At 37.7% G+C, this 12,004-nt stretch overlaps 1 protein-coding gene across 2 annotated transcripts in view; it reads right to left on the bottom strand.

Annotated features, from left to right (window-relative positions):
* The window catches only part of NUP205 (nucleoporin 205), a 94,643-nt gene that overhangs the window by 54,175 nt on the left and 28,464 nt on the right, over positions 1 to 12,004 (bottom strand). For both annotated transcript variants that reach the window (XM_054493782.2, XM_063667861.1), the window contains exons 8-13: positions 11,128 to 11,303; positions 8,428 to 8,544; positions 8,128 to 8,265; positions 4,521 to 4,671; positions 2,930 to 3,135; positions 1,396 to 1,578 (exon numbers count right to left, since the gene is read on the bottom strand). In XM_054493782.2, coding sequence (XP_054349757.1) covers positions 1,396 to 1,578; positions 2,930 to 3,135; positions 4,521 to 4,671; positions 8,128 to 8,265; positions 8,428 to 8,544; positions 11,128 to 11,303 — 971 coding nt within the window. The remainder of the gene's footprint in view (positions 1 to 1,395; positions 1,579 to 2,929; positions 3,136 to 4,520; positions 4,672 to 8,127; positions 8,266 to 8,427; positions 8,545 to 11,127; positions 11,304 to 12,004) is intronic.

The raw sequence follows: 12,004 nt of genomic DNA, 5'->3' as shown, positions 1-12,004 counted from the left end.
CTCCGTCTCTACTAAAAATACAAAATTAGCTGGGCGTGGTGGCGCATACCTGTAATCCCAGCTACTTAGGAGGCTGAGGCAGGGGAATCGCTTGAACCCAGGAGGTGGAGGCTGCAGTGAGCCGAGATCGCCCCATTGCACTCCAGCCTGGACAACAAGAGCAAAACTCCATCTTTAAAAAAAAAAAAAAAAATTTGCTTCTACAAATAATGAGTTAGAATCCCAGACACCCTTAAGTTGTATTACTTCCAAGACAGATATACATATCCCACCTAACCATTTTCCTAGAGATACGTCTATAAAGCGCATCCATATTTTCCTTTATTTTATCACATATAAAATAATTATACCTGATAGAAAATTTTTAATGGAGCTTATCTCTAGAGAAAAGAATGCTAATATTTTGAAGTTACTGAGACTTCAAACATTATATCATCCATTTATTTCCCCACATCAGCAAAGGTACATTCCCTCAGGGTATAGAAGTCAAAAAATCCAACTGTCACATTCCCATTCTGCCCAGAGTTAAGTTTATGGTCCTGGCAATAAACCTTCATAACCACCAATAAAAAGTATTCTAGATGCTGTTAAAATTTCTCTGCAGGCTGGGTGTGGTGGCTCACACCTGTAATCCCAGCACTTTGGGAGGCCGAGGTGGGCAGATCACTTGAAGCCAGGAGTTCAAGACGAGCCTGGACAACATGGCAAAACCCCATCTCTACTAAAAATACAAAAATTAGCTGGGCGTGGTAGTGCAAGCCTGTAATCTCAGCTACTCAGGAGGCTGAGGCACAAGAATCGCTTTAACCCAGGAGGCGGAGGCTACAGTGAGCTGAGATCACACAATTGCACTCACTCCATCCTTGCCAACAGAGCAAGACCTTGTCTTAAAAAAAAAAAAAAAATCGGTGCAAACTTGACAAACAGTTAGACCTGCCCTTTAACGGAAAAACAACCCCAGTGACCATGTAGCTATATAGAGATACTTCACTCTTCTGGTATAGGGCAGGAAAGAGCAGGTAAGAAAAACAAACATTCCCCACATTTAATGAGTGCAGGTGACTTGTGAGGGCTTACATCAGCTTGGTTTAAAGACAGAGTGGATGAATTCTGTCCATCTAGTAATATCTTAATAGACATCGAAAAATAAGGTCTTCAGAGAGGTACAGTACATGAAGAACCAATCTCTGGTAACCTAGTGAAGTTATCAACCAATCTAAAAGAAAAACCCAAGCCTATTAGTTTCTATTGCTATGCTCAGTCCCTAAACTGTAACTCTAGTTGGGATGTTCATGATATACTATAAGTTCCAATCGCATGTTCTTGCTTCTATGGTATTATCAAGCCCAACTTTCCACATTGGGATAATATAAATAAGGGACTTCAGAGCCCTACCTGAGTGTATTCCAATGACTGCCAGAGGGAAGCAGCAATTTCAGGAGATTTTCCAAAAGCTGCAAGTGTCTTCAGTAGCTCAGCTTTTAGGACAGGGGGAATACTACATTGGAGGAGTCCCAGAATCACTACAACAGGGGTCCACTGAGGGTGTTCACAGAGTGCCAAGCGAGCATTTTCACTCTAAGAATTGACACAAAAAGAATGAGACTTTCCATTTTTAAAAGTTATGAAAATGACCAGCAATCATCTAAATTGCTATCATTTATACTGAGTCCTCATAGGCTTAATATATACTAAAACAAAAATAAGCCTATCGTTTATGTTTGAAGTCTACCAACACATCAAATCAGATCACTCATTCATTCAAAGTAAAAAGCTGGAGGAGAAATACACTTTATAGAATTACTTTTGCAGTTCCAAGTATGAGAAATAATACAAACAGAGATAAATGGTCTGCAAGGGTTGGACAAATCTTACCCAGGCATCTTAAATCCCTTCTGGAACAATATATTATACTGCAATATAAAGTATGAATGAAAAAAATACCTTGTCCTTTTCTCAAAAAAAAATAGAGATATACAGTATCAAGTATCACAACATTTTTTTCATTTTTAGTTGATATGTAATAACTATACATATTTATAGGGTACAGAGTCATATTTTGATATATGTATACAATACATAATGATCAAATCAGGGTAATTAGGATATCCATCCTCTAACATTTCTCATTTCTTTGTGTTGGGAACATTCAAAATCCTCTGTTCTGGCTTTTGAACATATACAATGAATTACTGCTAGTTATATTCACCCTGTAGTGCTACAGAACACTAGAACTTTCTTCTTCTCTATCTGTAACCTTGTATGTTAACCAACCTTTCCCTATCCTCCCCTCCCATTTCCATTTTAATTCAGTGAGAAATAGTTAATAACTGACATTTTGATGCCTAATAATGTTAAGTACTATTAGAAAAGCCAAAAACTTAGAAGTTCCTATTCCTACCCTTCAGAGAGAACGTCAGACTATTCTAGTGAACAACAGACATAACTAAAAGATATTTCTGAGTTGGGAAATTATATACAGTCATGAAAATGTTTTTTACAAGACCAATTTGGTAGTGGCAGGTAAAATGGTTTGGTATAAGGAGAGAAAAAATAATACAGTAAATAACTTTTAATTACAATATTCTTTATGTATACACACATATAAATGCACACATATATCTCTACACCTATGCTGGAAACCTAGAAGCATATGCATCCAACAACTGGTTCTTATTTGCCCTTCTGACTATTTTCTTTCAGGCTCAGGCTATTATTTTTATACTAAGATTATGCCAATGAGCAGGGCTACCATAACTTACACCCTGTAGAGGTCAAAAAACAAAAAACTTAAGGGCAGAATGCTATATATCTGTCTATCTAGATAGGCTAAGTTTATTACTCTTAAATTAAAAGAAAATGTTTGGGGCTCTTAAAATGCTACTGTGCTATAATAAAAATAAAATTATGCTGGGGATGAGTTACCTACCCAAGTAACGATGGTAGACGTGAGCTGCAAAAAAGCAATCAATCCATCTTGCTCCTTCTGGGTGATGCCACGGGAAGGAAGGTGCCGGTACTGGACGCTATCTGCACTTGGAAGATCCTTCCGAAGGTGTTCATGGTAAAGCATCAAAGAGTGAAAGAAATGTTCCCAGGAAACAGGACTGCCACCTGCGCCCTGAATATTTTCAACTATAAAGAAAAACAGCACAGAATTTTATTTAAAAAACATCTAAGCATTTGCTGGGAAATGGAGAGAAAATTAATTTAAAACAATATACTTTTTTCTTTTTTGAGACAGAGTCTCACTGTCACCCAGGCTGGAGTGCAGAGGGGCAATCTCAGCTCAATGCAACCTCTACTCCCCAGGTTCAAGCAATTCTCCTGTCTCAACCTCCCAAGTAGCTGAGATTACAGGCGTGCACCACAACGCCTTGCTAATTTTTGTCTTTTTGGTAAAGACAGGGTTTCACCATGTTGGCCAGGCTGCTCTTGAACTCCTGACCTCAAGTGATCTGCCTGCCTTGGCCTCCCAAAGTGCTGGGATTACAAGCATGAGCCACTGCACCCAGCCTAAAACAATAAACTTTGTTTGCCTTTGTTTTAGCACAAAGGCAAGCTCTGTCCTGTGTAAGTAGTGTGCTGAAAATGGGTTAGAATCCCTCTGTGAGCTAGAACTCTGGATTAATTTTTCCTCTGGATTAACTTTTACTCAAGAAAGGGGCTACTGCCCAAGTAAATGTAAAGGTAATTTACTTTGGATGTCGGTTACCTACTTCACATCCAGGAGAGTTCTCTGTGCTCTCATGTAACTGTACCGGGCTGCTTTTTCCCGCAGAATAATTCACAAATCTTGAGCTTGAATTCCCAAAGAAAGAGATAACTACAGTCTTAATTTGGGAATTACACTACTCCATTGCATACCAAGCATCGGAAGCAAAAGTACAGCACACAAGACTGGCAGGCTTGACAGAGTAGTCAGAACACTGGCTTTGGAGCCAAGCCGATTTCAGCTCCCATCATGGCTCCCCAAATAGCTGTGATGTTGGGTAAATTCCTTAACTTCTCTAAATGTCAGTTTCTTCACATGTAAAAATAAAAATATCTACCTAACAAAGCAGATGCTTAATTTCTTTTCCCTTTTACAGTGTTTTCGGTCTAACCAAACCAGCCTGAAAATTAAATAAGAAAACTGGGAGACAGTCAAGAGAAAAATTCTAAGTACTGAAATTAAGAAAAAAAAATACAAAGATAGATTAATCAAACTTATAAGGCAAGGGCATATGCTTTTTTTGTGGACCAGATGTGTTCTGGAAAATTTTCATACATTAATTCTGATTTGTCAAAATGAACTGTATTTATAAAGGAGAATGACAAAACTCCCCAATCTGTGAGACCATAATCACAGCATCACTATGCATAAAGCTGTGTGCATGCTTCTTTCACCCTATTGTTATGAAAATAATTTATACCTCTGGTAGAACCTAGTTCAAACACCAATGTTCTTAATAGGTAGTGGGATACTGAACTTAAAAGAGTATAACAACAAACTTTAACAACATCCACATAGTCCTTACCATGACTACTACCATTGACTTTGAGCAGGCTGAAACAGTAGTGGGCACACTGAGGCCCATTGGCCAATCCCTGGAGCATCTTCAAATAAGGAATATAAATAGTTGGAGGCAACAGGTCACCCATTTGCCTAACAAACTTTGACAAGACAACCTGAAAAAGAGAGAAACAAATGGTTTATATAATGTATATCTTAACTTTAAGGCAACACGGACTAGCTAATAAAGACTACATATAAACTAAAAGTAGTGCTCTGACTTAACCCTAGCAACAGACAAATTTAACTGATATTCTATTTATGAAAAATTGTTTAAGCTTGTCATTAGCAATTTAATGCAATTATAAAATAATACCTTTATGAAATAAAAGTACATTTTTTAAAAAATATCTCAATGTCACAAAATATAAGACCACTCAGATTTTAAAAAGATAAGACGTGACATTTACTCATCCAAAATCAACCAGCAATTCAAAGGTACACTTAAAATCCAGAGTTCCTATATCCCAGCCAAATCAGTATGAAGACCTAGGAAATTTAAATCATTTTTGATGGTAACTTAAGCATATTCTGTTCTGTGGTCAAACCAATGCCACGTTCCCATACTCCTGTTCTTTAAGTCAATTTCTTAATTTTCCCTTTTTTCTTCCTTATGCCTTAAACCTATTATCAACAACTAACAATATTACTCAAACCCACTAGTTGGAACTGAGAACTGAAAACACTACAGATGTCTGGAAATAACTGTTAAATCAGCTAGGTTTAAAAATGGTTTGGCTGGGCGCAGTGGCTCACACCTGTAATTCCAGCACTTTGGGAGGCCAAGGCGGGCAGATGACGAGGTCAAGAGATCAAGACTATCCTGGCCAACATGGTGAAACCCCGTCTCTACTAAAAATACAAAAATTAGCTGGGTGTGGTGGCACACACCTGTAGTCCCAACTACTCGGGAGGCTGAGGCAGGAGAATCAATTGAACCTAGGAGGCAGAGGTTGCAGTGAGCCAAGATTGCGCCACTGCACTCTAGCCTGGCAACAGAGAGAGACTCCGTCTCCAAAAAAAAAAAAGGTTTTATGATGATGTAGCAAAATATCATTTTTAAGACAGATATACTTACTTAAATATTAAGTGATGGAATTCATGTATTTGCCTATAATTTAAAATAAAACAAAAGTAAAAATAATATAGCAGGCTGGGCACGGTGACTCACGCCTGTAATTGCAGCACTTTGGGAGGCCAAGGTGGGTGGATCACCTGAGGTCAGGAGTTCGAGACCAGCCTGACCAACATGGTGAAAACCCGTCTCAACTAAAACAATACAAAAGTTAGCCAGGCATGATGGCGGGTGCCTGTAATCCCAGCTCCTTGGGACGCTGAGGCGGGAGAATCACTTAAACCCAGGAGGCGGAGGTTGCAGTGAACCGAGATCAGGCCATTGCACTCCAGCTTGGGTGACAAAGTGGGACTCCGTCTCAAAATAAATAAATAAAAAATAATAATAATAATATAGTAGATGAAGCAAACATCATAAGATGTTAACTTAAGATGTGAAATTAAAATGTGGGGCATTCCTTATAATAATTCCCTCTTCCACATGTTTCAAATTTTTCATAACAGCGAGCTTTCTTAAAAACTTTAAAAATTTTTAAATAAATCTTTCTCCAAAACATTCTTTTTCTTTTGAGACAGGGTCTTACTCTGTCACCCAGGCTGGAATGTAGTAGCACAATCACAGCTCACTGCAGCCCAAATGATCCTCCCACCTCAGCCTCCCGTGCAAATGGGGCCATAGGTACGCACCACCATGTCTGGCTAATTTTTAAAATATTTTTTGTAGAGACAGGGTTCGCCATGTTGTTCAGACTAGTCTAAAACTCCTGAGCACAAGTAATCTGCCTACCTTGGCCTCCCAAAGCGCAAGGATTACAGGTGTGAAGCACCATGCCCGGCTCAAAACATATTTTTTAAATGAGAAAAACACTGAAACAATACGGTTTAAAAAGTGGCATCTGGGCCAGGCACAGTGGCTCACACCTATAATCCCAGCACTTTGGGAGGCTGAAGCGAGCGGATCACTTGAGGTCGGGAGTTTGAGACCAGCCTGACCAACATGGAGAAACCCCATCTCTAATAAAAATACAAAATTAGCCTGGCGTGGTGGCGCATGCCTATAATCCCAGTTATTCGGGAGGCTGAGACAGGAGAATCACTTGAATCTGGGAGACGGAGGAGGTTGGGGTGAGCTGAGATTGCACCATTGCACTCCAGCCTGGGCAACAAGAGCGAAACTCCATCTCAAAAAAAAGGCATCTGATCTGGAGTCCAGAAAAAATAAAAAACAAAACACATTGCATAAAAGCTTCTAGAACAGAAATCCCCCAAAATGAACACTTACATGGCAATCTCCTGCCAACTCTTTTTTTTTTTTTTTTAAAGAGACAGGGTCTCACTCTGTTGCCTAGGCTGGAGTGCAGTGGCGTAACCATATCTCACTGTAACCTCAAACTCCGGGGCTCAACGTCTCCTCTTGCCTCAGCCTGAGCAGCTAGGACTACAGGCTCATGATAGCACACCGAGCTAGTATTTTTTGTAGAGATGGGGTCTCATTATATTGCCCAGGCTGGTCTCAAATTTTGGCTTCAAGCGATCTTCCCACCTCAGCTTCCCAAAGCACTGGGATTACAGGTGTGAACTACTGCATAGCAATTCATTTTATTTGCCTCTGCACATCATACTTTAGTTAATACAGAAAGAACTTCTGCCTGTATTATCTACAGACTCATAGGCATTTTGCCATCAATTAAAACGTCTAAGAATTCTCCTTTAATACTTGTACCTCTCCTAACCTCCCAAACTTGAAAAGCTTGTCATGCCTATGGAGAACTAAAATATTAATAAAATTCAAGTGAGGCACAGTGCTCATGCCTGTAATCCCACTGCTTTGGGAGGGCTGACTGAAGCCAGGAATTATAGAACAGCCTGGTCATCATAGCAAGGCCCTGTCTTTTAAAAATAAGTAAATAATAAAGAGACTGGATGCCTTTCTGCCTCTAATAATTCAACACATATCTAGTATCCAATAAAGGGCTGACTACATTAACTTCAAAATCAACAGAACTTAAATTTTAAGAGTTTCAAATTTTCTTTTATAAAAGAGAAAAGTAGGCTGGGCACAGTAGCTCATGCCTGTAAATCCAGCACGTTGGGAGGCTGAGGCAGATGGACACTTGAGCTCAGGAGTTACAGACCAGCCTGGGTATCATGGCAAAACCCCATCTCTACAAAAAATACAAAAACTAGCCAGGTGTGGTGGTGTATGCCTGTAGTCCCAACTACCCTGGGGGCTGAGGCGGGAGGATCACTTCCACCTGGGAGGTCAAAGCTACAGTGAGCTGAGATCACGTCACTGCACTCCAGCCTAGGTGACAGAGTGAGACTTTGTCTCAACATAAATAAATAAACAAATAAAATTTAAAAAGTGTAAGTCTCTAAAGGTTACACTAGTGATCATTTGTGTTAACAGCAATAAAATCAGGAACTAACATCTTTCATGTTTTCAAGACTCTCTATCACAGTACCAGAGTAAAAAAGAGGAAAACCTAAAGACTCACCTGGCGTTGAGGGGGCCGCTGATGAGCCACCCCTAGATAAGAACCCATGATAGTCGGAGTCTGAAGAGGCTCTGTGGGACACCAATATTCTAGAGCAAGCTCCAGATGAAAAGGGTTCTTTTTATATAGCTCGCCAATCTGCAAAGAGTAAGCAAAGACTGCAGGGAAATGTCTATGACTCAAAAATTACTTTCAATAAAAAAAGGACATTTAAAGTATTACACCTGAAATTTTCCAAAGTTAGGGGAAACAATAATGAAAGGAGAGAAAGAAGACAAGCTTTCTAATATAATGGCTTACCAAAAGCATTAAGTGTTCCAGGTCCCTTCTAAGTGAAATGGGGGGTTCATTACCCATCTGCATACTCATGTGAATCATTCGAGCATCTTCATCTGCCCGATTCCTCAGCTGTTTCACCTATTAAATTTATTAGATATAGTTTTAATATGTAAATGTATTGTACATGCTAATAATAATGAAATCAGGCAACTGTCTTAAAGTGATTACATACAAGAATATATTTTTTAAATATCTATTCCACTTTAGGTGACATGAAGAAACATGCCAGGAATCTTATTTGCAATATTACTACCCATAATGTATAATATCTTAAAACTTGAATGCATTTTCCACTATAGAAAAGTTGAACTTAACTGTAGTGTTTCTCAATGGGGACATTACTGACATTTGGGCACAATGTTTCTTCACTGGGTTGGATTATCCTGAATATTCCAGGACATTTAGCATCCTTGGAACTACCTACCAACTATCAATAACAACACCAGAGTCATCATAACAAGCAAAACTGGCCCCACTCATTTCCCAAACACACTCTGAAGAACATTATACCTCAGTTCAGAATCACTGCTTCACAACATTTATGTGAACTAAATGCCAACAAAAATAAGAAACAAATTCTGTTAAAAAAAAAAAAACAAAAAACCACAGCTAGACAAATCCACAATTACAGTTGGAAATACCAACACTCCTCTCTCAATATTCAATAGAACAAGTACACAGAAAATCAGTAAGGATATGGAAAACTTGAAAAACAGCATCAACCAACTTGACTTAATTGACACTTATAGAACATTCCACAGAACAGCAGCAAAATATGTGTTCCTTTCAGGTGTACATAAAATATTTACCAAGATAGGCCATATTCTGAGCCATAAAACAAACCTCAACAAATTTAATACAACTGAAATTCTACAAGGCATGTTCTCTGAGCACAACAGAATTAAACTAGAAACCTGTGACAGAGATCTGAAAGTCTGTGAACTATCTGGAAATTAAACAACACACTTCTAAATAATCCATCAATCAAAGGAGTCTCAAGGAAAATTAGAAAACATATTAAACTGAACAAAAAAGAAAACGCAACATATCAAAATTTGTGTGGCATAGCTAAAGCAGTGACTGGAGGTAAATGTATAGCATTATTAAATGCTCATATTAGAAAAAAGAAAGATTTAAAATCAATAATCTAAGCTTATATCTTAAAAAACAAAATTAAAGGAGCAAATTAAACCCAAGGCAGAGGGAAGAAAATAATAAACATAAGAGCAAAAATCAATAATGGTGAAACAAAATATAAGAAAATCAATGAAGCCAAAAGCTAATTCACTGAAAAGATCAATAAGATCAATAAACTTCGAGCAGGGTTAATTAAGAACCGGGGGAGAAGACACAAATTACCAATTTTAGGAATTAAAGAGAAAAATCACTATAGATCCTATAAAAATAAAAATAATACAAGAATCCTAAGGGCAAATTTATGATAATCAATTTATACTTTTCAGGAGATATGGTATTAAAACTGCACAATATATTACAAGTGTAGACCTTTCAGGGTGCTTTTAAAAAATGTACATTTGAAACAGGTGGTTTTATAATATAAACACAAAAAAAGACATTTTTCTCCCTCATTTACTTCCCGCCAACATTTGATGGCTTCTTTGGCACAAAACAGCACATAGAGCATATACTATAAGGAACTGTTTGAAATGGCTCTAAGAATCTCTTTGCAGATGACAGTTACAGCTCAAGCCATCTATTCAAAAGCAGCCTTTGTGTTACGGTTTCTTAAATTCATTATTTTACCTGTATCCATGCTGAAGCCCTTTTATACACTGCAATTCAGAATCTAAACAATCGGGCCAGGCATGGTGGCTCACACCTGCAATCCCAGCATTTTGGGAGGCCAAGGTGGGCAGATCACCTGAGGTTAAGAGTTCAAGACCAGCCTGGCCAATATGGTGAAACCCCATTCTAATAAAAATACAAAAAATTAGCCAGGTGTGGTGGCAGGCGCCTGTAATCCCAGCTACTTGGGAGACTGTGGCAGGAGAATCGCTTACCCAGGAGGCGGAGATTGCAGTAAGCCAAGATCACACCACTGCCCTCCAGCCTGGGCACAATAGAGCAAGACTCCATCTCAAAACAAAAAAAAATCTAAACAATTATCTATAAAATGCGATTTTCCACTGTGCCTCTTCCAAATCATGTATAAAAATATTAAATAAAGCAACCTTAGCACTAATCCTTAGGGCAGCATGAGGTTAGTAATTTTCTACCCACAGAAGCATTTTCATTTAATTACTTTCTCATTTATAAACCATTCACTATGTCAAATATTTCTTTCTACTGACTTATCCCCAGTTAAGAGGACTTATTTCCATAGAACAACAGCAAAATATGTCTTCCCTTCAGGTGTACATAGAACATTTACCAAGACAGGCCATATTCTGAGCCATAAAACAAACCTCAACAAATTTAATACAACTGAAATTCTACAAAGTATGTTCTCATACCTTGTAGAGACTCATGACTTATTTCATGAGTCACAAACTGATTCACAAGATGTAATACAGCTGCTGGCAAATTTTAGTCTGTATTAAAAATTTTTATTAGTTTCCAAAACATAAAGCTGGTTAATCAGTTTTAAATTATTTTGTAAAATTCTTCTACTATTTACTCATCCTACATTATTACACTTACCTTCATTGGCATAAGTGCAAGGAAATCTGTGATGAGATTATGGACTCTGCGAATATAAAATTCTTCCTGATAAAAGTATTCTGATACCACTACAGATTCCGTGAGGAACAGGAAAACGTTGTCAGCAATTGCGAGCTCTGCCATTGCTTCATCTGCCTCTGTGAATTCTGCCAGAGCTAGAAATAGATTTTAAAACACAGTACATGGAGGAAAAGTCATTAACCCAGATTGTAATTATATCTCATAATACTCTGCTGATGGTTCAGACATCTTCCCAGCCTTCTAGCATGTGCTATGAACAAAATGAGACTATATATAACTGTAATTGACTCATAAACCCTAAAGAACTCATAAACCCCAAATAACAATATACCCTGAATGTATATTAGAAAAATACATACTCTTTGAAATAATAACATAACTAATGAAAATTATTGTAGAGATGTGTGATGCAATACTGATATAGTCAGGGAGCTATCATCCAAACATTCACATATTAAAATGATGTTAAGACTTTAATCCCAATGAAATCTCATGGGTCATCTGAAAAGTCTTCAATCCAAGACCAAAACCTGAACATGAATAGGTAATTAACTGTGCTAATTTGGTAACCAAGTAGCTAAAATTTAAAAACTAAATTTTAACTTGAATATAAACTTGTCTAACTGTAATTTTTTTATATTTTATTTGGAAAATATCCAATATATATCTAAAAATAAGTATAATAAACCTCTACATACCCATCACCTATTTCAATACTACCAATTTATGGACAATCTTACCTCATCTATATCTTCCCCCTCTCCACTCATACATATCTCATTAAAGCAAATTCCAATTTAACATTTTACCAGTAAGTATTTGCAGTGTACAACTC

The sequence above is a fragment of the Pongo pygmaeus genome, chromosome 6 (genome assembly GCF_028885625.2).
Source record: "Pongo pygmaeus isolate AG05252 chromosome 6, NHGRI_mPonPyg2-v2.0_pri, whole genome shotgun sequence".
NCBI classification, from domain to species: Eukaryota; Metazoa; Chordata; class Mammalia; order Primates; family Hominidae; genus Pongo; species Pongo pygmaeus.
The sequence above is the reverse complement of the archived record's forward strand: the minus strand, read 5'-3'. Positions and strand labels throughout refer to the sequence as shown.